Genomic DNA, 26,986 nt, shown 5'->3' with positions numbered 1-26,986 from the left:
GCTATTCTGATCCTTTTAAAACACTTAAGTAAAACTTTGAAAAACTACTGTATAGGCTATATTCAAGAAATTTTTTACAGGATGAGCCAAAATAAACAGTGTAAATCCAGTCCAAAGAAGGAAGTAGGTTGTGCATGTGTGTATGCCATAGGTGAGAAAAATATTCAAAGTAATCCAGCATCTAGCACATCCCAGGTACAAGGGTCAAGTCCAGGCAGAAGGGCAGCACAATGACTGAAGAAAAGTCTGCACAGTGAGCAAGTTTCTAATCCAGGGCTCAGATTATCCCTCCGATCGAATTCTTACAGTTACATATACTTTAAAAACTTCTAAAGTCATGAATAACATTAAAATTTGGGGGTGTTTCATCATTCCAAAGCAACTTATAAAACAAATCTATGTCTACAACAAAAATTATCAAAGAATTGAAAAAATAGTTGATATAAGATTTGATTTATTAAAAAAATGTAATGGCCAAACTGCGAAGTTGACTGTGTTGAGTTTTGGCAAAACTGCTTCTCTGCAATAATTTTTCTGAAAAACAAGTGATTCTGAGATGGCATTTAGACCAGACCTAAAACGCTGAATATGTATAAAACCTCTTTAAGTAAGGAGCCTATACTTAAAAGTTGAAAGCCAAAGGTCTTAATAATGTTTAAACAGTGAATTTAGTGGGCAGAAGACCTAAACAGACATTTCTCCAAAGAAGACATACAGATAGTCAACAGGCCATAAAAAGATGCTCAACATCACTAATTATTAGAGAAATGCAAATCAAAACTACAATGAGGTACCACCTCACACCAGTCAGAATGGCCATCATTAAAAAGTCTACAAGTAACAAGTGCTGGAGATGGTGTCGAGAAAAGGGAACCCTCCCACACTGTTGGTGGGAATGTAAGCTGGTGCAGCCACATGGGAAACAGTATGGAGGTTCCTCAAAAAACTAAAAATAGAGTTGCCATTATGATCAAGCCATCCCACTCCTGGGCATATAACTGGACAAAACTATCATTCAAAAAGATACATGCATCCCTATGTCCATAGCAGCACCATTCACAATAGCCAAGACATGGAAACAACCTAAATGTCCATTGACAGATGAATGGATAAAGAAGATGTGGTACATATATACAATGGAATACTACTCAGCCATAAAAAAGAATGTAATAATGTCCTTTGCAGCAACATGGGTGGACCCAGAGTTTATCATACTAAATGAGGTAAATCAGAAAAAGAAACACAAACACCATATGATATCACTTTTTTGTGGAATCTAAAATATGACACAAATGAACTTATCTACAAAACAGAAACAGACTCACATACATAGAGAATAGACTTGTGGTTGCCAAGGGGGTTAGAGAGGGATGGAGTGGGAGTTTGGGGTTAGCAGATGCAAACTAGTATACATGGAATGGATAAACAACAAGGTCCTACTGTATAGCACAGGGAACTATATTCAATATCCTGTGATAAACGATAATGAAAAAAATATTTCATTATTTTCATAATGAAAAAAGAATGTATGTATATGTACAACTGAATCACTTTGCTTACAGCAGAAATTAACACAACATTGTAAATCAACTATACTTCAATTAAAAAGTGAATTTAGTATCATTGCATCTTCTGAACTTTACCAAAATTCAAATTCAATGCGTACATTGAATGCAAACCTCTAAACAGGTGTACAATGTCTCTTTCGCCCCACAAAATAAAGACTATTATACTTGGTGTAGGAAGAAAAATTACTTACCGCTATAATATCTAATGTATTATCGCAGACTTTTCGGATTTCATTATTTTTATCATGCATCAGATCTATGAGGTATGCTGGAGCCTCTAAATAAAAAGTGGTTAAAGAAACAAACTGTGTTTGAGACTGCAGCTATTCAATCATGTTAGAGAATCCTGCATTTCTCTAAATTCAAATGTTAATCTGAAATTTAACTTCAAATTTTAAAATAAAATCATTACTACAAGATGACCAAAAATATTTAATATTTCATTTATTTAAAAAACATGGATAATAGGGATAAGAAAGGGGGGGAAAAGAACTAGATAAAAATGGGTAAGGAAAACAGAGCCAGTAAATCTCAGAACATCCAAGGCCATATTTTTGAAACCATGAAACTTGTGAAAGTAACTAAAGAAGGAGCTCTATAGCTGCATAGTTGTGAAACTTTGATTGACCTGACCCTCCTAAAAGTTCAGAAAAATTAATTTCACACAAAAATTCACATACAAAAAATTTCGCACAACAACAGAAAAGAATCATAGTCAAATCCCATATATGGGTATGGTTATTATAAGGAAGAGAAAACATAAGACATTTTCACATAAAAGCTGAAAGCTGCAACGCTAATATTTCAAAAAGAAATAAAAGAATTTAAGAAATCAATAGATATATAAGAAAGAACAATATGAATCAGAATTAGAAAATTCAGAGAAACAATTCCAGAAATAACTAAAAATAAACATAAAAATCATTTCAAATATATAAAAACTAAGTTTCTAGTAATGCAAGAGTAAATGAAAGCAACAGATAAAACTCTAAGTTAAACAGAAGGTAAAAAAGAAGAAAATTTGTAAAATTTTAAAAAATGAAAAGAAATTTAAAAGATTAGAAAATGACAGATACTAAAGATAGGCAAAGAAGATCCAACATAATATTGATAGATATTCTAAAGAAGACAACCAAAGCAACAGAACAAATACTATAAACTACAACTCAAGAAAATTTGCCTAAAATTAAAAAAAAAAAGACAAAACTATATACTAAAAGACTATATTTGCATACTTGGAAAAATCAAGCAAGGATGATGAACACCAAGTCAAATTCTAATAAAACTACTTGGCTTTAAAAAAACCCAGAAACATACTTTGGTCTTCCTGGCAAAAAGATCGAGTCACTTATAAGGGAAAAAAAAGTAAATTGTCATCAGACTTTATGACAGGTAATTAGTAGACTACAGACTTGTCATTGGCAGCAATTCAAGGTGGAAAAATACCTTCAAATTGCTGAGGAAAATAACTGGAAATCTAGAATTCCATATTCTGTTAAATTATTATTAAAGAGGACAAATGAGTTATTTTCAGATACAGATATATTTATTATTCATAGATGTTCACTAAGCAGTATAAGAGAATGTAATCAATTATGAAAGAAAATCAATGCAGAAAAATAGAGGAACTGAATTCAAGAAAAAACAGTAAATGAGGAAACATACTATATTATTTAACATAGTATAAATCCTAAATAAGCACTGGTTTTTAAAAAGGGATAATCAAAATAATAATTTTAAAATGTTATAAAAATTTTATGTTCTAAAAATGAGGTGAAATTACAATACTAGAGAGCAACAAATAACATGGACGATGGAAGTGGAGACATTAGACTTACAAGTAGAAGAACAGATATATTCATTTAGAACTTGGTGAGAATGCACGTTGAACTTTAAGACTAACACAAAAGAAAAGAAATGGAATGTATAAATAACAAGTAGGGGAAAAGGGAAGAATAAAGAAAACTCAAATCAATAAAGAAACCTCAATGGATCTGAAACAGGCAGTGAAGAAAGAAAGCTATAATCTCCAATACTTAAAGTTGTTCTTGGTTAAAACTATTTGAAACAAAGGCCACAAGTTTCTGACAAGAAACTCTAGCACATGTGTACAAGCAAATGACATTTTTTGAGGCAATGATTATAATGCCAAAAAAATTTTATCAAGTTTCATAGCAAGTGGCAAAGACAGAGGTTAACCCAGATCTTCTATTCATCAGTGCTACTTACTATTTTGGGGGGGAATAAAAGGGATATATTTAAAATGTAGAAAAATATACAGAAAAATATATCTGTGTACACTCAAATTCATTTTTAGAAAAATCTGTAAAGAATATGGTGTTTATTGCCTCTTTTCTCTACTGTAATGTAAGTTCCATTAGGGTAGGGACTTGGTCTATTTTGTTCACTATGGTATCCCCAGCTCTGAGAATATAACAGGTGCTCAATAAATTTTATTTAATAAATAAATAAATAAATAAGACCTACTCTACATACTACCCATGGATTTTGTGAGGATAAGATGAAAATAAAATTCTTAGGAAACTTCGGAATTCTCAGGGAATCTAAAAGGATCTAGTCTAATTTGGTTCATTTTTCATGCTGACACTGTTGGGATTATATGAAAATTAATTATTATTATAGCACTGGTTCTCAATTCCTATGAGTTGTGCTGAGAGCCATTTTTAATATTTCAAACATCTTAATATAACTCATATATTTACCTAAAATAAGTCTACACCAACCATTTCAAAATGTCAAGTTTCTTTCATTCCATTAAAAATTTTATCAAATAATGTTGATCAGATTTTCTAACTTAAAAAATTGGAGGGCTTCTCTGGTGGCGCAGTGGTTGAGAGTCCGCCTGCCGGTGCAGGGGACACGGGTTCGTGCCCTGGTCCGGGAGGATCCCACATGCCGCAGAGAGGCTGGGCCCGTGAGCCATGGCCGCTGAGCCTGCGCGTCCGGAGCCTGTGCTCCGCAACGGGAGAGGCCACGGTGGTGAGAGGCCCGTGTACCACAAAAAAAAAAAAAAAAAAAAGATAAGATGAAAATAAAATTCTTAGGAAACTCTTAGGAATTCTCAGGGGGAATCTAAAAGGATCTAGTCTAATTTGGGTTGTTTTATTTTTCATGCTGAAACTGTTAGGATTATATGAAAATTAATTATTATTATAGCACTGGTTCTCAATTCCTATGAGTTGTGCTGAGAGCCATTTTTATTATTTCAAACATCTTAATATAAATCATATATTTACCTAAAATAAGTCTATACCAACCATTTCAAAATGTCAAGTTTCTTTCATTCCGTTAAAAATTTTATCAAATAACGTTGATCAGATTTTCTAACTTAAAAAATTGGAAAAAGCAATGATTTCCTGACTAATAAATTTTATTTAAAATATTTAAGGGCTTCCCTGGTGGCTCAGTGGTTAAGAATCTTCCTGTCGATGCAGGGGACACGGCTTCGACCCCTGGTCCGGGAAGATCCCACATGCCGTGGAGCAACTAAGCCCGTGCGCCACAACTACTGAGCCTGTGAGCCACAACTGCTGAGCCCACGTGCCACAACTACTGAAGCCCACGTGCCTAGAGCCTGTGCTTCACAACAAGAGAGGCCACCGGAATGAGAAGCCTGCGCACTGCAATGAAGAGTAGCCCTCGCTTGCCGCAACTAGAGAAAGCGGCATGCAGCAACAAAGACCCAACGCAGCCAAAAATAAATAATACAATAAATAAATAAATTTATAAAATATTTAAGTATATTGGTTTCATAGAGAAAAATCACAGTAAAATGCTTAAAATTATGGTGAAATGTTTAAATAATAATTTTAAACTATGTTACAAAATATGAGACATACTCAAATATCATTGACATCAACAAAAATCCTGTTTTTTGAAAACCAAAATATTGGGCTGAAGCCCTTCAGCAATCTTTATCCAATCTTAAGACATGGACTAAAGCATCAGATCTAATATTCCTTGATGCTTTTGTAAAAATTTTAATTCAGCAGATCTTTTATCTCCCACTCCCACCATTATCAACATGTTATATTCTTCAGAATAACTATTTAAGAAGTATTGACTTTAGATTCAATGGCTTAACAAAAATCACACTTGGGAGAAAATGAAAAGAAAGTTACACTGAGAAGAAAAAAACAAATACAAGTAGCCTTAATAGTGTGAGCTTTGGTAATAAGGTAGTGAGAGTACATTTAAAACAGACCAGAACAGAGGTAACACTTATTCACTGTGTGTCAGGCACTTGGTACGTACTTTAAACGCTTCATTCTTCTTTAGTCCTAAGGAAGAAACACTATGAGATGACACATAAACAAGGGGCTGTCTTCCAAAGAAGTTACCTAGAAAAAGCTATACTTTCACTTTGTTTTCTAATACGTGTTTCTTACAGTGACTTCTGCAGTTATATAAATCTTCTCTACATAAAATATTCCTTTAGAGATTCTCAACCCAGAAAAGCATATTAAAGGCTCCAAGAAGACCCTGCAGCAATAATATCTGTTTAACTTTAACTCAGTGTTTCCCAAACTCATTTATTACAGAACCTTTTTTCATTAAGCAACTATTAATTCTAAAGGAACACATTCCATGGAACACAGCTGAAAAGTTATTCCAACAATGTTAACATTGCTCAAAAGTGTATTTCGAATTTATCTTTCTGGGAGAGTTAGTTTATAAGCCACATTTTAAAAATATTTATTACTTTATGATAAAAAGAGTTCTCTCTAGTGATGCTGTTACAGCAAAATAGTATTTGCATTTTGACAGCCCTTAGCAAAATGAACATTTCTCAATTAAACTTGCTTTAATCAGACTTGACTCTTGGAGACCTTATATGGTTCCAGAAATTCAACTTGTCCTCAAAAGCAAGGCAATGTTAATACTTAAAGCATGTGTTATTGGCTCTGAACATCAGAGGAGCCTCAAAATGTTTTGAGCAATAGCCTAGTGTATAAAAAAGTATCCCAATTAAATTTTAAATTTTGAAAGAGCATTAACCATTTAGACACATGAATTCATTGACTAAACAAGTTCTAACCACATGGCAGGTACTATGTTAAGTTTTGGGTATGGATAGAAGGAAGACAAAGCCAGTCCTTGAGCTAGAGGAGCTCAAAATCTTTTGGTAGAGACAGGCATATAAATACATAATTTAAAGTACTTTATTAGAGGTGAAAAATAAAGAAATTACTCCCAATGGTAAGAAGGTAGGCACAGGATTAGAAAGGCTTAACTGAGAAGATGGCTTATAAACGTATCTTTGATGAGTTGGAGACTGTCAGGTTAAAAAAAAGGAGAAAAATGCATCTGAGTTTGACAAGGCATATGAAGAGGGAATAAGTTATGACAGCGAGGGTAATGTCTGATAAATGATGAGAAATTTGGTATGCTAAGAGAAACTGTGTATTATAAGGTTAAGGGGAAACTTTGGAAAAATAGGTTAAGGTCAGGTTATGAAAAGCTATATGCAAAAAACAATTTAGATTTTTCATATGGGTAATGAACGATTTTATGCAGTATTTGAAAGCAGTTTTTTTTTTTTTTGTACACAAATGAGCAGAGCACCACAATTGAAAAATAAACAAAAATCACAAAGATTCAGCTTAGATACCACATCCACTGCTAGCCTTTCATGACATTCCCAGACTTGGTTTATATATATCCTCTCCTGTGCCTGATGTACATACCTTTATGACATTGATTATACTGGATTTTAATTTTATATTGATTTACTTATCTAGACTTCCAATTAGACTATAAACTCCTTGAGTACAGGGACTGACACTTCTATATGTCTAGCACTTAAAACAGTACCTGTTAGATGGTCAGAACTTGATAAATGTTTGCAGAATAAATGAATGATTAATTATGTGTAGTAAAAGAGACAGCAGACACAACATTTTCAACTAAGGGACTGGATGGATGACATTTATTATCGACCATGAATACAGAAGGTAGACTTTTTGAGAGGTGGATGTTAGCAATATTGAATACCCTTTTGGATGCAATAGTGATAAAATACCAATTTCTGAGTACCTCTCTGTGTTGGGAACTATTATAGATGATTTAAATCCACTAGTACTGACAGCTATCCTATAGGAGGTCCTTTTATTTTAATAATAGGAGGTCTTTTTATTTTAATAATATTATGGCCATTTTATAGATGTAAGGTGCTCAAGGAGATTAAGTAACTTATCCAATGTCCTGTAGCTAGTAAGTGCATTTAAAATTAGGGCTATTTAATTATATTATATTATATTATTTAATTATAATGCTTTATAGGCCATGCTATGCCCCCTTAGGTAGATGGAAGACATCCAGGTGGCAGTTAGCAACAAATGCCTGGGACCCAAGAAAGAGGTTTCGAAGATATCAAATACTTATTAGCATATAAGTAGCATAGGAGCTGAAGTCATGGGAACAGTAGATGTGTTTTCCCATGTATAGTGAATAAGGTAAGATTAAAAGAGGACTAAGGATAGTCCTAGGAACCTGTGACATTTAAGTTATGTTAATAGAGAAGGAAGTTATGAGATATTTGTTAGGTTTTTTAGGAAACCTGACAAGTTAATAAAATTGTTCTCCAATGTACCTTACATATAATACTGATTTGGGGTAAATAGCTTCTATGAAGAATAGCTTGCCTCTAAATTTATTTCAAAACTTGATATTTTCTACAATATTTGAATACTTGCAAGAAAAAATACCTAAAAATGCATCTTTTCTTAATATGTGAAGTGTCATTATCTATGGTAAACATTGAAGGATACGTGTTTCCTTGATTATGACATCTCTTGTGGCTTGGTGGAAAACCATTTGGTAGAAGACATAAATTATCTGACACACAAATTCATCATCTTCTTGTTGAGCTGAAAAGAAACAGAAAACTTCAAATAAAAGAATACTATATTATATACAAAATTGAAAAACATTGAGGGGAAAAATGAAGAATGAGAAAAACTAACAGTGACAAGGAGACAGGTAAAGGACAATTAGTTTATATTATTTATAATATACGGGTGGGGTTGTATCATTTACGTCTTAGGTGTTTTTTCTAAATTACATGATGGTGATCAGTCAAAAAATTTCATAATAATATATTTTCAGAAGTTTTAGTTAATTTGGTTGTGGTCAAACTAAATAGGTTAATTTACTTTGAAATACAAAAATAAAAAATAAGAGTTTAAAGAGAGAAATTATATCATCTCTGGGTCCAAACCACACTACTTGAGACTGTTCATCTCAAAAGGTTGTATCTAGGAGGAACTGAGAAACAAGACATGTTTAAGGGAATAGTAATGGTGCTTTTCTGTAATTTTTGCTATTTTTTGCCACCAAGTATAAAGAAATTGATTAACTTCTAAGTCCCCAGTGTGACATGGCAACACTTACCACCACTGTGGGAACTTCTTTTTTATTTTGGTGCCTCATAAAAAAATTCTTCAAATAATTCTAATTTTTAACATAAACCTGGTTTTATTTTGTCTCTATAATGTTGACCTCACATGAGAAAAATGGTTCTTAAAAAATCACGTCTTCTAAGTTTTTGGTAGAAATTAGACTGTTATAAACAGGTTTTTTCTTTGTTGAATAATGTTAACAAAATTAAACTTTACTTATTGGTATGAAGTAATAAAGTAATTTTAGTTCCAATCAATTATACTAGTAAAAAGGAATGTTACATAATCATACAAACTAATTAAGAAATGTTTATTATCATGAAAAGAAGACTTTAACAGAATAGTGGATGACCACTGATTAATACATGTAATGGCAAAAGCAAATACTTATAGAAATCCAATTTTTAGATACTGGTTATGAAATTTGATTTACTAATAGTCTGCTAACAACTCTTGGCAACAGATCAGTGCTATCTGTTAGACAAAGATTTACAGGTCAACAGAGCATCCAACTAGCTGTGTGGAATAAATTGTGGTCCTCTCAAAGTCCAACTGTTCCAAATAATTTTCCTCACTAACTTGCCAAAGTACCAGTCTCTTAGACTACTTGGGTTAAAATTTTATTAATTTCTCTCTTGGTATATAGTGTTCCCCCACTTAACCCCAAGGGTTTTAATCTTGAAAATCCATATATTTCATAAAAACAGTAGTATACAGCCTCTGCCTGTGATAACCACATGTCAGAGAACATCAAAATACAGTAAAACACTGAGCTGGCTCTGTTATTAACTCTCAGTCATTATCAAAATGGACAGCAATTCAAGGACCCAGATTATTTTGTTTCAACTTTCTCCAGCTCACCACAAAATCCTCATTCTCATTCTGCCAACTACATTGTCTTTACTTTCACCTTCCAACTACCTGGTCTTTTAATTATTTCTAATCTGAAAACTCCTGGCTGTGTGAAGGGTGCACCAAAACAAATACATATACACTATTTGTAGACATACTTCAAATATGGAGGCACTATCTCTAGATGACCATGAAAATGCATTATGTAAAAGAATTTACAATTCAAACTTTTAAAGATTTAGAAGAGAAAAATGGGCAAAAGACTTAAATAGGCACTTCACTTTATTAGCCATATCCAATAACCAATAAATACAAATAGGTACTCAATTTCATTAATTATTAGGGAGATGCAAATTAAAACCACAATGAGATACCACTATGAAGGCTATAATTAAAGAGGCTGTACGCCAAAATATGTTGGTGATGTAGAATAACTGGAACTTTTGTACATTACTGGTGGGACTGAAAATTGGCACAACTACTTTGGAAAACAAAGTAGTTGGCATTATTTCTAAAGCCAAATATATGTGTACTCTGTTCTGCTCCTAAGTATGTGTCTAACAGAAATGAGTAAATATGTTCACTAAGAATGCTCATAGGAGCATTACTTATAATAATAGCCTATCAATTACAGGAAAAAACTGTAAAAAACACAAATACATGGAGGCTAAACAGTGCACTACTAAATAACCAAGAGATCACTGAAGAAATCAAAGAAGAAATAAAAAAATACATAGAAACAGTGACAATGAAAACACGACGACCCAAAACCTATGGGATGTAGCAAAAGCAGTTCTAAGATGGAAGTTTATAGCAATTTAATCTCACCTCAAGAAACAAGGAAAATCTCAAATAAACAATCTAACCTTACACCTAAAGCAACTAGAGAAAGAAGAACAAAGAAAACCCAAAGTCAGTAGAAGGAAAGAAATTATAAAGATCAGAGAAGAAATAAATGAAATAGAAATGAAGAAAACAAGACCAAAGATTAATAAAACTATAAATTGGTTCTTTGAGAAGATAAACAAAATTGATAAACCTTTAGCCAGACTCATCAAGAAAAAAAGAGAGAAGATGCAAATCAGTAAAATTAGAAATGAAAAAGGAGAAATCACAACTGACACCACAGAAATACAAAGGATTATATGAGACTATTACAAACAACTCTATGCCAATAAAATGGACAACCACAAAGAAATGGACAAATTCTTGGAAAGGTACAATTTTCCAGGACTGAACCAGGAAGAATTAGAAAATATAACCAGACTTATCACAAGTAATGAAATTGAAACTATAATTAAAAATCTTCCAACAAACAAAAGTCCAGGACAAGATGGCTTCACAGGCGAATTCTATCAAACATTTAGAGAAGCGCTAACACCAATCCTTTTCAAACTCTTCCAAAAAATTGCAGAGGGAGGAACACTCCCAAATTCATTCAACGAAGCCACCACCACCCAGATACCAAAACCAGACAAAGATATTACACTAAAAAAGAAAATTACAGACTAATATCACTGATGAACATAGATGCAAAAATCCTCAACAAAACACTAGCAAACAGAACCCAACAACACATTAAAAGGTTCATACACCATGATCAAGTGGGATTTATCCCAGGGCTGCAAGGATTCTTCAATATACGCAAATCAATCAATGTGATACACCATATTAACAAATTAAGGAATAAAACCATATGATCATGTCAATAGATGCAGAAAAAGCTTTTGACAAAATTCAACACCCATTTATGATAAATACTCTCCAGAAAAAGGGCACAGAAGGAACCTACCTCAACAAAATAAAGGACATATATGACAAACGCACAGCAAACATCATACTCAATGGTGAAAAACTGAAACCATTCCCACTAAGATCAGGAACAAGACAAGGATGTCGACTCTTGCCACTCGTATTCAACATAGTTTTGGAAGTCCTAGCCATGGTAATCAGAGAAGAAAAAGAAATAAAAGGAACACAAATTGGGAAAGAAGAAGTAAAACTGTCACTGTTTGCCGATGACATGATACTATACATAGAAAATCCTCACGATGCCACCAGAAAACTGCTAGAACTAATCAATGAATTTGGTAAGGTTGCAGGATAAAAAATTAATGCACAGAAATCTCTGGCATTCCTATACACTAACAATGAAAAATCAAGGAATGAGAAATCAAGGAAACAATCCCATTTACCATCACAACAAAAAGAATAAAATGCCTAGGAATAAACCTACTTAAGGAGGCAAAAGACTTGTACTTAGAAAACTGTAAAACACTGATGAAAGAAATCAAACATGACATAAACAGATGGAGAAATATACCATGTTCTTGGATGGGAAGAATCAATATTGTGAAAATGACTATACTACCCAAAGCAATCTACAGATTCAAGGCAATCCCTATCAAACTACCAATGGCATTCTTCACAGAATTAGAACAAAAATTTTACAATTTGTATGGAAACACAAAAGACCCCAAATAGCCAGAGCAATCTTGAGAAAGAAAAATGGAGCTGGAGGAATCAAGCTGACTTCAAATTATACTACAAAGCCATAGTAATCAAGACAGTATGGTACTGGCACAAAAACAGAAATATAGATCAAGGTACGGATAGAGAACCCAGAGATAAACCCATGCACATATGGTCACCTAATCTATGACAAAGGAGGCAAGAACATAAAATGGAAAGACAGCCTCTTCAATAAGTGGTGCTGGGAAAACTGGACAACTACATGCAAAAGAATGAATTTAGAACACTACCTAACACCACACACAAAAATAAATTCCAAATGGATTAAAGACCTAAATGTAAGACCAGACACTATAGAACTCTTAGAGGAAAACATAGGAAGAACACTCTTTGACATAAACCACAGCAAGATGGTTTTTGACTCACTTCCTAGAGTAATGAAAATAAAAACAAAAATAAATATATGGGACCTAATTAACCTTACAAGCTTTTGCACAGCAAAGGAAACCATAAACAAGATGAAAAGACAACCTCAGAATGGGAGAAAATAGTTGCAGATGAAGCAATGGCAAAGGATTAATCTCCAGAATATAGAAACAGCTCATGGAGCTCAATATCAAAAAAACAAACAAGCCAATTAAAAAATGGGTGGAAGACTAAACAGACATTTCTCCAAAGAAGACATAAAGAAGGCCAAGAGGAACATGAAAAGATGCTCAACATCACTAATTATTAGAAGAATGAAAAGCAAAACTACAATGAGGTATCACCTCACATCAGTCAGAATGTCCATCATCCAAAAATCTACGAACAATAAATTCTGGAGAGGGTGCAGAGAAAAGGGAACCGTTTTGCACTGTTGGTGGGAATGTAAATTGATACAGCCACTATGGAGAACAGTATGGAGGTTCCTTAAAAAGCTACAAATAGAACTACCATATGACCCAGCAATCCCACTACTGGGCATATACCCTGAGAAAACCATAATTCAAAAGGACACATGTACCCCAATGTTCACTGCAACACTGTTTACAATAGCCAGGACATGGAAACAACCTAAGTGTCCACTGACAGATGAATGGATAAAGAAGGTGTGGTACATGTATACAATGGAATATTACTCAGCCATAAAAAGGAATGGAATTGGGTCATTTGTAGAGATGTGGATGGACCTAGAGTCTGTCATACAGAGTGAAGTAAGCCAGAAAGAGAAAAACAAATATCGTATATTAATACGTATATGTGGAAACTAGAAAAATGGTACAGATGAACCTATTTGTAGGGCAGGAATAGAGACACAGACGTAGAGAACGGACATGTGGACGTGGGGGGAAGGGGAGGGTGGGATGAATTGGGTGATTAGGTTTGACATAAATACACTACCATGGGTAAAACAGATAGCTAGTGGGAACCTGCTGTATAGCACAGGGAGCTCAGCCTGGTGCTCTGTGATGACCTAGATGTGGGGGAAGCAGGGGAGGGAGGTCCAACAGGGAGGGGATATAGGTATACATAGAGCTGATTCACTTCATTGTACGGCAGAAACTAACACAACATTGTAAATCAATTTTACTCCAATAAAAAATAAATAGATTAGAAAAGAAAACAAACAAAAATAACCACCCTACTATCAATAAATAGTAGAAAGGGAAAATAGTGGTATATTTATTTATACAGCAATAAAAAGAAACATAGTTCTGTACAAAACATACACAAACCTCACATTCATAGGGGAAAAGAAATAAGACTCTATTTCTAAAAAGCTGAAAACCAAAGCAGAATTCATCTGTGGGTGATAAAAAGAAAAATGGAAACCACTCTGGTGAAGGTGGTAATGACTGGGAGGTGGCAGGAGAGGGACTTCTAGGGTGCTGGTAATGTTTCATTTCCTTATATGAGTGGGAATAACATGAGAGCTCTCATTTTGAAAATTCATTGTGCTATACATACTTAGAACTTGTGTATTTTTCATTATGTATTATATCTGGTACAGGAAAGACTGAGATTAGAGGGTCTTTTTAAGCTTTCCATATTAGTATTTTTAACTTCTATACTAATTAGCTACTTTTAATGTATATCTGCTATGGGCAAATTGCATCCCTCCAAAAATTCATATGCTGAAGCCCTAATCCCAAATGTGACTATATTCAGAGATAGGGCCATAAGGAAATAAGTAAGGTTAAATGAGGTCATAAGGGTGGAGTCCTGATCCCATAAGATTAGTAACCTTATAAGAAGGGATATCCAAGCACTTATGTGTGCTCGTGCTTTCTCTCTCTCCCTCTCCCCCACTTCCTCTGCCCGCCTGCCATATGAGGATGTTAGGACACAACAAGAAGGTGGCCTTATGCAACCCAGGAAGAAAGACCTCACCAGGAATCAAATTGGCTGGCACCCTGATAGACTTTCCAGCCTCTAGAACTATGAGAAAATACATTTCTGTTGTTTAAACCACCAAGTCTGTGGTATTTTGTTATGGTGACCTGAGCAGACTAACACAAGGTCCTAGAGAACTTGGCCCTAATAAAATACTATTAGAGTCAGACAAATTTTGTATGCAGTATGGAAAACGAAACCTGGGCCCTTAAGAGCAAAACAAAGGTAAGGGGAAGACTATCTAGGCCTCCGCTATCCAGTATTGTAACCATAGCCATTGTGGCTAGTTAATTTTAATTAAATTTAATTTAAACTCCAGGTTCTCAGTCCCAACAGCCACATTTCAAGTATTCAATAGTCACATGTGTTGGACAGTGCAGATAGAGAACATTTTCTTCACTGCAGAAAGTTTAGAGGACAATACTATATATGGATCTAGGAGGGAATATGATGATTAGAATTAGCTTCCAAATAAACTTTTCTGATTAGAAATCAAGATATTAAAAAAAGGGTTTGTGCAAGATAGGAGATCCAATTCAACCAAAACAAAGCTCAACATAAAGAAGAAATGGTGGAATATTAGTTGTTCAAGGCTGATAAGAGGAGGGTAGTGTCTGTAAAATTGGTCCTGAATCATTTTATAGCAACATTCTTAACTTTGTAACCTAAAGCTATTTGATACTATGCTATCTAATCCCAGTAAAGGTATATTTAATTCATTTTCCTAACTATATAATTTAAGTTGCTATAAGATGAGTAATGCAACAATATAAATAATATTTCATGATTGCAGATTCCACATTTAAAAATCTAAACTTATAACTTGTTTATATATTAGCACAAAAATAAATTAAGATAAATTATAATTTACCATTTAGCAACTCAATAAGTGCAGGGATTATCCCAGATTTGGCTAGCAATGCAGCACAAGAGTCATCCATAGATACAGTTCCAATCATTATAACCACTTCTAAAACAAGGTCATCTTCTGCAGCACCTAGTAAAGTCAAATCACAGAAAGTTTTCATTGAAATGTCCTGATACAAATCCTTTTATATTGCCAAAATTCTAATTCACAGAAAAGATACTAAAAGCTATTAAATCAGCTCTTATGAATCCTTAACACGCTTATAAATGTGTCCTTTTTCCAAAATTCCATGTTCATGGAATTCCATTCCATGATGACAGTTCATGGTGGTGGAGCAGTAGAGAGGTGGAGATAAGTCTTTGAAAATACAAATGAATGACAATGTAAACACAGAAAATAGAAGAGTCATTTGAATCCCTCAGAGAACTTAGTGTGTGCATGTGAACTCGTGTAGAGCGGGATGGTATTTAGTAATTTTAAAAAGGCAGGATAAAAAAAATAAGAAGGCAGGATAGGAAAGGGAAACTAATATTAAAAAAACATATTGTTAGGGAAGAGAGTACATACATATACGAGGAGAACTAGTGACTGCCTTTCTGAGAGAAAGAAACGAACTAGGGGAACTAGGGCTAGACCTAGAGGTGTGGGAAGAAAATGTGTTACGTAGTACAATAATGGTCACAAAATACTGTTCTAGCTGCCTTATCCACAACAGAAAGAAATAACTTAATCATTACGCAGAAGTGAAATACTTAGCACAGACCTGGTTTGAGTTTATCCTTGAGGTACGGAACCAGCTTATACTCCTTAAGAACCAATTCCCAGTCTAAGTCTGGAATGGTCAAATTTGCAAGAGTTCCTAAACATTCAATCACAAACTCCTCCTCTTCATCATTAGAGATTTGAGCTGCAAGGTCCCCAACATAATCCTGAATAAAACAGAATTTTAATACAAATTTAAAATATGATTTCTGCAGAAGAACTAATCTCATAATTTAACCCACAGGAAGAAGAAGTATCAAATGTGATTCTCTTGTTTTAATAACCTTGAGCTAAATTGCTAAGAGAGACTATGGTGGACTGGTTTAAGGCAAGCAAACTGGAGTGAGGATGAAAAGGTTAGGGATAGGGCTCGTAAAACAAAAACAACATTAAAACTTAGGTTGAGATTTCTAGGAGCTAAACTTACAAGTAAGTTGAAGAAAAACCAACTTGGGTCATGAATTAATATTTGACAAGAGCTAAGGAAGAGTTATATTTCCAGACACAGACTTTAAAGCTTTAATTCTCAGGCTATTTTAATAGACAGAAAGCTAAAAACTATACTTACAATAAATAAATTTTTAGTTGGTCCATCATGCTGGGAAATGTTCCTAATCATTTTCATCAGCAATGGATCCTTGAACTTCAGAGCCCTCTTCATGAGCATCTTCAGCCCATTTCCTGATAATAACAACAAAAAAATTCCCCCAATAAAGGTTCATTTAAATTTAATGATTTTAAAAATTTTCGGTTCTCAAAAAACCCCAATTTACACACAGAAAATACGTAAATATTAAGTGTACAATTAAATTCAATAAATGTATGCCCCTGTGTAATTCGTACCCATATCAGGATACAGAATATTTCCATTCAATGCAGAAAGTTCCCTTGTTCTTAGTCAATCTTAGTCCCCCAATACAATTACTTTTCTTGTTTTCTCCTCCTTTTCCTCTTCCTCCTCTTCCCCTTTTTCTTATTTTTTCTTTTTAAATACAGATTAGTTTTGCCTCTTCTAGAATTTCACATAAATGGAAGCACAGTATGTATATGAAATATGTACCACAAAGTTTTAAAATGTAAATACTTTTTGACCCATAAAAATTATACTTCTAGGAATTTATCCTAAGAATGTAAAAATGGAAACATGAAAGATTCAGAGAAAGGAAAATTACTGTAGCATTGCTTTTAACAGAAAAGAAGTGGCAACAAACTAGCAGATTAAACTATGGAAAATCCGTTAATGGATTATTTTGCAGCTACTGGCAATTATGTTTTATTAAAGTATTTAATCATATGGAACGATATTCAGATATTAACTTCAAAAAACATGTCACCATTTATAGAGAAAATCCCATCTTAATTTAAAAACACACAGAAACATTGTACCAAAGTCTTACCTATGATTATCTCTGGATAGTGGGAGTAAAATTTTTAATTTTTTCCTATTTGTTCATTTGTACTTTTTATAATGAACATGTATACTTCTCAAATACGAAAAAACTATTGAGCAAACTCTGAAATATCATAATGTATGATGAATCATTTTATGAAGATACTATAGAAACAAATAGCTAATACATTTGTATTGTAACATCTTACACTGTAACAGATTGCTTTGCAAATAAAAAGTTTTATTTCATCTAGAAAATATTTTTAAAAATCAAATTTCAATTAAGGGTAACTGACCAAATGGTTTATAAAATGTTACTAAAGGGTAAGCGTTTCTACTCATGATGTAAGAATATTCTGAGTCTGACATTTAAGGATTATAGCTATAATTTTTAAAACTACTTAAAAATAGGATTTACATATTTACTATAATTCTTAATTCCTTATTATCTATTTTCCATCATATGCCAATAGCATATGATAGAAGTTATCTATGAAGCTCAAAGGCACTAACCTTCACAGATAAGCTGTACGTTCCTTTTGTTAGCAGCTAGATTAATGCAGAAAGAAATGAGTTCCAAGTCAATTCGTTCATCCGAACATTCAAAGAGCATCTTCATTAACTAGCAAGAAGCACAAGACATATTTTACTCAAAAAAACCCCAAACACACAAAAAACCACAGGCACTATTTTATCACAGTATGTTACCTTAGATTGTATGTTGGAAATAATATAATACAATTACATTTTCAACATAGAAGTGGTAGGCTTTTACTACTGAATAACTGAATGCTTAATGAACTATTAGATGCTCAGCATTCAATATGAACTTCCAAGTACACTGGAGAATATAAGAGAAACATTACATAAAGCCTTTGCATTTAAGGAATTTAAAATGTGTGGAAGTAGACCATTCTGAGCAATGAAAATAGCTTGTGCAAAGGTTACAAGGCAGGAAAAAAAAGTCATCCTTCTGAAGAATTAAGAGAAGGCAAGCATGGTTGGAGTGAGGGAAATAGTGTTAAGAGATAAGGTAAAAGTCAGATCACGCAGGATTCTGAAGTACATGTTAAGGATTTTGGGCTTCATCCTAAGGTAAATGGGAAGACATTAAAGGCTTCCAAATAAGGAAAGTGTCAGGATAAGATTTACATTTCGAAAAAATCTGGTCAATGTAGAAAATAGACTGAAATAGGGTAAGAAAATGTGGCAAAACCATCTAAGGGGCTAGTGGAAAAGTCGAGGTATGATGATGGCTGCCTGGACTAGGTAGAGCAGTGGGGATAGAGATAAAAGGGATGGCTCAGAGATATATTTAGGAAAGAGAATCAAACTGGGATTTAATAACTGACTAGATGTTGGGGTTAAGGGAGAGGAAGGGTCAAAGATGACTCACAGGTTTCTGCCCTAAACAACAACATGGATGGTGGTGCTAACATTTACCAAAAGACAGAAACCAAAGTAGGAGAAAACTTTAAAGGGAAGACAGTAATTTTGGTTTTGGACATGCTGAATTTAAGCTGCCTATGTGACAGTCTAGTGCAGATAGTCAGTAAAAGTTATAAACACAAGTTTAGGAGACATGATTGGACTGAAGGTATAATTTTAGGAATTGCCATTTATGGTTGATAACTGAACCTGTAAAGCTGGACCCAATCATTTGGGAGTGTGTATAAAATAAGAAACGAACTCTACTTAATGATAAGAGAAAGGAAAGGAACTTCCCTGGTGGCACAGTGGTTAAGAATCCATCTGCCAATGCAGGGGACACGGGTTCGAGCCCTGGTCCGGGAAGATCCCACATGCCGTGGAGCAACTAAGCCCATGCGCCACAACTACTGAGCCTGCGCTCTAGAGCCCACAAGCCACAACTACTGAGCCTGTGTGCCACAACTACGGAAGCCCACGTGCCTAGAGCCCCTGTTCCGCAACAAGAGAAGCCACTGCAATGAGAAGCCCACACACTGCAACAAAGAGTAGTCCCCGCTCGCTGCAACTAGAGAAAGCCTGTGTGCAGCAACAAAGACCCAACCCAGACAAAAGTCAATCAATCAATCAATTAATCAATTTATTTAAAAAAAAGAGAGAGAGAAAGGGAAGATGGGTCTGAGAAGCAGCAGACAGAAAAGTAGGAAGAAAAAGGCAGGCCACTTATGCCATTTAGCAGTAATCTAGATTTGTCATGATGAGAGATAGTTGCTATGTAATAAAGGAGAAATGAACAAACCTTAAGCTATACTTTTGAGAAGCTTGTCTACTATTATTGGTAAATAGCAAATTAACTTAGTGCATATTATATAAATATTTTTCTCTTAGTCAAATTGCTAACAACATATGGAAGTCAATCCTAAAATTTATAACCTAAAAATTTCTTATGTTTTATCTCGGCGGATACTTTTTTAGATCAACATGCCTTTGTTGACTGGTTAGACCCTATTTCGTTAAATCTTGTTTTGGTTATTCTCTATGTTAGTCCCAAATAACTTCTAAGTTTCGAAAAGGCTACATGGTGAACACACAAAAATTAATCTTATTTCTGTATGCTAGCAATGAACAACTGGAAACCAAAATTAAAAAAGCAAATCCACTCACAATTGCTCCCCAAAATACTTAGATATAATTCTAACAAAATTATATGTATATATATATAAAATTCACTATTTGCTGAGAACTACAAAAACACTATAGCTGGTGAATGGTTGGCATGTATCATGCCTTTTCCCAGAGAGCACTTCTTTAACACCAATGTTGCTGCTAGTGGAATCTTTAATCACTAACACTTAATAATGTTGTAGAACAAAAAAATTCTATGGCAAAGATAAAATAATCTTAATTTATTGGATATACTTTTAACAGATTTTGCTACCTATTAACTGCCAACTAAAATTAAATTACAAATTAATAAAAATGTAGGTGACAATCCTCTAAAAATGTAAATATATACAGTATGTTTTTCACATTCTAATCAAAAACCCATTATAGATTTCTTCCAAACTTCTCCTAATACAAGAAGCTTTTTAAAAATAACAAAAGTGTGTTTGTTACATCAATGCAACGCTTAGCAAGGCAAAATATCCGTTGCTGTTTACTTGTTCATACTTAGTATGAAATTTGCCCTTAAGAACGGTGTTACAGGGTGATTTGTTAGAAGCTGAGGGTTTTTGCCTTGTTTTTGTAATTTCCACATTAAGTCCTGTGATGAAATATTCAGGAGCTAGCTTTTATAAAATAATGTATGGTTTAAAACCTTATCCAACACCTACATCCCCAAATCAAGAGAAATCAGGACTAAGTGTGAATGAAATACATCATGATATAGAGTTAGTTTTTCATAATAAGAGAAACATTTCAATTTTAAAGTGTTCACATTTTAAAATAATAGTTTAGTTCAAGCTCTACGTGCAACACTGTCTTTGACTGCTACCCATAGCACTTCAGAAGTAAGTGTAATTGCTGACAACTAGCAAATACTAAAACTAGATTTGTTCTGTTTTAACTATGTCCATTGTCATCTTTTACTAATTTAACAGGAAGGCACTAAAAGGCTTCAGCCTGTGCAATGAAGAGGCAATAGTGTTCAATCAGACAAGTCCCATATTGAGTATCAGATACCAAAGACCCAGGACTGAAATCACTGTGTCTAGACTCTCTGGCACCTGACTTCACTTATTTACCAGTGACCAGAGGCCAACCCCTACAGCTCTCTGTATTCACATACACCTCTGCCACCCCCTCCCCGCTACCCAAACATCTTTGAATGATTATGGCAGAACTTTGCATGCCTCAGGAATCTCTTCTGACTGGCTACTCCCTAACTCTGCTGTTTGAAGTGATGCTCTGGTTTCTGAACTTCAGCAGATAATGGCAGGCAGGAGCAAAGGGGGCTGTCAGAAAGGACGTTTACCAGCATTCAGCTCAAAAGAAGCGTGTAGATCAAAGAGGGGCCAAATAGGACAACTGTGGTAGAAAACATGTGGATTACTATGAAGATTCTTGCGCACTGTTCTAGGTAAAATGTTAAATAACACCATGACATCATTACCTAAACATGTACTTTGGCCATTCTATTACCAATAAATACTTTCATAAGCATCTGGATGGCATTTGCACCTATTTAAACAAAACATGCATCTTAGAGGTCTAAATAACAATGAACTGTTAATGTGTACTCTTAACTATTATTAGAATACAACCATTAACTCCTGGTTATCCCCAAGTACACTTACCTGGAACAATTCACCCACTGAGACCATTAAGATCATACATAAAGAAAGACTTGCCCTGACCCCCAAGTTTTACAAAATAGTGTCATAATAGAGGGAAAAAATGAGAATATATTGGATAATTAGAGGCAATAAAGTACAAAAGAAGCAAAGCAACATAATATTGGGAGAGATTATGAGCCATGTTGACTTTATAACATCTACTCTGAATGTTAAATATTTTACAAAAGTGAACTCTAATTATAGGCTTATGTTAGAGCATCTCACAGTCTATTTCCACCAAAGTCCAGCTCTTTAAGAATGAGAAATCAATAGAATCATTTTCCCCCCAAAAGACCATGATCATGCACTAGATACAACCTCTTAAGGTTAATCTAATTTATGAAATGCTATTCCATGAGCCCAATGTTAACACATTGTTTATTTGGACTAATAAAATTCTGATGAAATTTTCAAAAGTATAGGTTTATCCTATAAAACACATATAAGAAAGGGAGTATTTAAACTGGACTCTGAGTGGTTCCAAAATAATGAGAAGCATTTACAAATGGCACCTTATTTTTGTACAGTGTTTCAGTTTATAAAGTTCCTTTACATATGTATCTAATGGAATTAAAGAATATGACCGTATCCCACATTTTTTTTGATCACTGAAATGAATATGAATGACAATGGAACCACTGCTTTCTTACTTTCAAAGTTACTTTAGGCTTCTCATTTGAAAAATTCATTTGTAATACTTGACAATATTTACTAAACAAAAATTAATGTGCATAATTTCAAAGTGAACAGAGTATTACATTAATATTCCAAACTTCAGATATAGTTTTATTTAACAAGTAGGTTAATCAGTTGCTAGCACAAATGAGTTTAAAGCTTTGTTAGTATTATAAACATTACTTCAAGGAGTCAATATTCTGAGAGGAGTATCGTTTTAATTCCTGAAGGAAGCTCGGAAATTTCAATGTAATCCCAAATTTGCTTTCCATGATTCTTTTATTTTACAATGTATTTTTACAATTAGTACTGGGCGGCAATCAAACCATGTCAACTTTTCCCCAAATATGCCAAAGTTGAGCCTTACAAAGTACAAGTTATAGGCTGGATAGCACTTTAGGAACAAACATACTATTCTAGAGTACCATTTGGTTTCTCAAAATATGGCCTCATACTAAGAAGTTTCAGGATGTTTACAACATGATTTGATAACATACCCTCACTATTCTTACCAGGGTTGAGCTTTAAAAACAAAATATAATAAACTAAAACCCCAAAACATTGACCATTGAATGAATTTTGAAAGATTTTGTTCATGAAATACAGACCATAAATGTTCTGAAAACCCCACTGCAGAAATGTTTGATGTTAGAAAATTATCTGGCAAGGAAACATGCATGAATGTTGTCCTTGAAAAGGTACGGGAGAATCTTCTACAAAGTCTTCAACTGCAATAATAATAATGTTTCAAAAGTAACTTAAACAGGCTTTTATTTCTGATTATTTATTGAAAATAAAGTTTCACATTTTATGTTTGAGATTGTAAATTCTAGGGTATAGAGGGAAGGGTAACTCCAAATTAAATATTTAACAAAAAAAAGTTTTCCATCTCTTTTTAGTGTACATTTATTTCTCTTTTATTTAATGTTATTCTCTTTAAAATCTAATCTAGATAAAAACAGTCAATCTAGACAAAAATATTATTCTTTTATCACTGCTTTCCAATTCATATCCTGTAGTCAATGAAGTTCTGACATTAAATGGGATTGGAAAAGGAACACCCTTTGAAACTGTGAAGCAAAACCCCTTGGAACATATGAAGTGAGACTGTAGTAAATCACCTGTAATCTCCCTTTGACATGGCTACTCTTTTATTGACAACTTGTTTGACAAAGAGTTTGATTACACTTTGTATCGGCTGTAGTCTGACATGTGTTATCTCTATAAGAAGCCTTGCCTTGTTAGATAAAATATGCTGCATATTTGAAGGATGTCTACTTTCTGTAAACAAGCATAATTAGTTTTTCCCCTGGTATAAAAGCCTAAAAAATTATCCTTGAGAGTTTATCAGTTTTTTAATTGCGTGTAGATAAAGTATTAAAATTCTGGAACAGCAAATTCAATTTTTAGAACCGTGTTATTAATTTGGGAGGAATATAAGGATTAATAAGAATTAATAAAAAGAAAAACTATGGCCTTTTTTTACTACATAATAATTATTACTACTATTATTAGTAATAATTAATTATAGTAGTAATAAATATTAATTAGTAATAAATATTAGTAATTAATATTAATTATTACTATTAATCCTAAAATAATATACATTTAATAACTTATATTAGGCTAATAAGGAATTATGTAGTAGGAGTTTTAAGAGGATTACTTTAATAAGTATGACTTACTATACATATTCTTCTAAAGTGTCTTTTAAAAGTGTTATTTTTATTGTATATTATATATCCTGCGATTTTGCGTTTTCTATTTTAGAAATCCATATTATAAAAATAATATTAAAAATCAGCCTAACTAGTGTTCCAATCATCAGATATTATTCAAATTAGTAGAGCTCAGTTTAATGAAGATTAATGGCACAATAGTGATTCCATGAATGTAAATTCCCTAAGAGTAAAATTACACATGTATATCCCTGGTGGCGCAGTGGACACGGGTTTGTGCCCCGGTCCGGGAGGATCCCACATGCCGCGGAGCGGCTGGGCCCGTGAGCCATGGCCACTGAGCCTGCGCATCTGGGAGCCTGTGCTCCGCAACGGGAGAGGCCACAACAGTGAGAGGCCCGCGTACCGCAAAAAAAAAAAAAAATTACACATGTATAGAATCTCCACCATTATAGTCTATGAAAAAAAATCACTAAACTCCTTCAAGACAAACCGAACATATGAAATGTATCAAGCAACTGAGTTATGGCAAAAATCTTTCTTGAGAGCAGTGCTATAAAAATAAAAGTTTTTTTTTTTTTTTTTTTTGCGGTACGCAGGCCCCTCACCGTTGTGGCCTCTCCCATTGCGGAGCACAAGCTCCAGATGCGCAGGCCCAGCGGCCATAGCTCACGGGCCTAGCCGCTCCACAGCATGTGGGATCCTCCCGGACCGGGGCACAAACCCGTGTCCCCTACATCGGCAGGCGGACTCTCAACCACTGCGCCACCAGGGAAGCCCAAATAAAAGTATTTTGATGAAGCATTTTCCCATCAGAGAACGCAAAGCAATTAAAACCGTCAACCACAAACAAAATTAAAGGGCAAATGACAAAGTTGGGAAATGTCTGTAATATGACCAGGAGTTAAAATAGTTACTACATATAGAGATATTATTTATTACTCCTAAAATATTGACATGCCAATGGAAAAATTATCAAGGGACATGAATGATTTATAACATAATATCAACAATAAGCATGTGAAAAATGTTCAACCTCACCAATATCCACAGAAATGCAAATAAAAAGAAATAGAGACACTCCATTTTTAGAGAAATGATAGCATCCAGTGCTGTTCAAAGTGAAGTGACAGTTGGAAAAAAATCAACTCATGCCTTCTTAGAAGGTAATTTGGCCATATTGTGTCAAATACACAAAATACCTTTTGACCTAGTAATTCTACTTTTAGGAATTTAAACTAAAGAAAAAATCAAGATGTGGTTAAGCTTTTACATACTATGATATTTATTCCACATTATTTCATTTGTTTACATACTTTTACTTACATCAGTTTCTATGTGATAAACTGGAAAAAAACCTAAATATACAATTTAACAATATTTAAATTATGGTACACTTATGCAATAAAATAGTATACAACTATTATGAATAATTTATGAAGAATGTTCAGTGACATGGGAGGGTACTTAACGATATATTAAGATAAAAAAGCAATATATAATTACATATGGCATATAATCCCAAAACAGTATTTTTTTAACTATGTAGAAGAAAATGTACCAAAATTTTAAATGGTTATCTCTGGGTTTGGGATAACAGAAAGTTACTTTCATTTTTGTAATGTTCTGTACTTTCCAGATTGTATATAACAAATTTATATTATTTTTAAGAGGGGACTTTTAAAGAAAAAAACCTATCTGGCAAATCAAGGGAAGAAAGTAAAAAACATATTTTTTGAATGCCTTTTTAAAAAAACACTTAAAGCACTTACTTGTGGTATACAGTCAGTGTATGCAAACATTGATTTAAAGCGGTCATCCATGCTTATGTGGTAAAGAACACACATTGCTATTTGTTTGTAGTTTTCATTGCCTGGAAATAAGAAATCATGGATATGGTGAGATTTTATATTATGCCATGCATGGGAATGACCACAAAGAAATTAATTTTTTTTGTATAACACACTCAAATTAATGCATTACAACTTTTAAGCTACTGAATCAAAAAAAATCACTATATAACCCTAATTTAGAAATTTTTTTTTTTGTGGTATGCAGGCCTCTCACTGTTGTTGACTCTCCTGTTGCAGAGCACAGGCTCCGGACGTGCAGGCTCAGCGGCCATGGCTCACGGCCCAGCCGCTTCACGGCATGTGGGATCTTTCCGGACCAGGGCACGAACCTGTGTCCCCTGCATCAGCAGGCGGACTTTTAACCACTGCGCCACCAGGGAAGCCGTAGAAAATATTTTGAGCTCCCTATTTCAATTCCAAAGTTTGGAGCACACTATCTATGAAATATCACTAAGTTCCAAGAGATTATGTGTATTTTACAAGGTATACTTTTGAAAAAATTAACCACAAACCTAAGAATTAATTGTTCCCAGTAGCCCACTAAAATGTAGATTTGGCCACTGGCCTCCCCATCCTTACTGTTTTATCAAAATATGTGATAAACACATTTCATTGACAGTGATAATGTATAAGAAATAGTAAATGAAAAGTATATTTAATTTTTATGAATCAGAAACTTGAAAAATAACAAATAATAAACGAAGTAGAATAGTATTTGCTACATTAAAAAAAAATACATGCCCAAAAGAAGACATACAGATTGCCAAAAAACACATGAAAAGACGCTCAACATCACTAATCATTA

General features: G+C 33.8%; 1 protein-coding gene across 3 annotated transcripts in view; it reads right to left on the bottom strand.

Moving 5' to 3' along the window:
• Nucleotides 1–26,986, bottom strand: part of KIFAP3 (kinesin associated protein 3) — a 157,374-nt gene that overhangs the window by 46,153 nt on the left and 84,235 nt on the right. For all 3 annotated transcript variants that reach the window (XM_060133468.1, XM_060133476.1, XM_060133485.1), the window contains 7 exons: nt 26,101–26,201; nt 18,223–18,331; nt 16,888–17,000; nt 16,321–16,486; nt 15,561–15,686; nt 8,360–8,458; nt 1,760–1,845 (listed from right to left, as the gene is read on the bottom strand). In XM_060133468.1, coding sequence (XP_059989451.1) covers nt 1,760–1,845; nt 8,360–8,458; nt 15,561–15,686; nt 16,321–16,486; nt 16,888–17,000; nt 18,223–18,331; nt 26,101–26,201 — 800 coding nt within the window. The remainder of the gene's footprint in view (nt 1–1,759; nt 1,846–8,359; nt 8,459–15,560; nt 15,687–16,320; nt 16,487–16,887; nt 17,001–18,222; nt 18,332–26,100; nt 26,202–26,986) is intronic.

Source organism: Lagenorhynchus albirostris, chromosome 2, assembly GCF_949774975.1.
Source record: "Lagenorhynchus albirostris chromosome 2, mLagAlb1.1, whole genome shotgun sequence".
NCBI lineage: Eukaryota > Metazoa > Chordata > Mammalia > Artiodactyla > Delphinidae > Lagenorhynchus > Lagenorhynchus albirostris.
The sequence above is the reverse complement of the archived record's forward strand: the minus strand, read 5'-3'. Positions and strand labels throughout refer to the sequence as shown.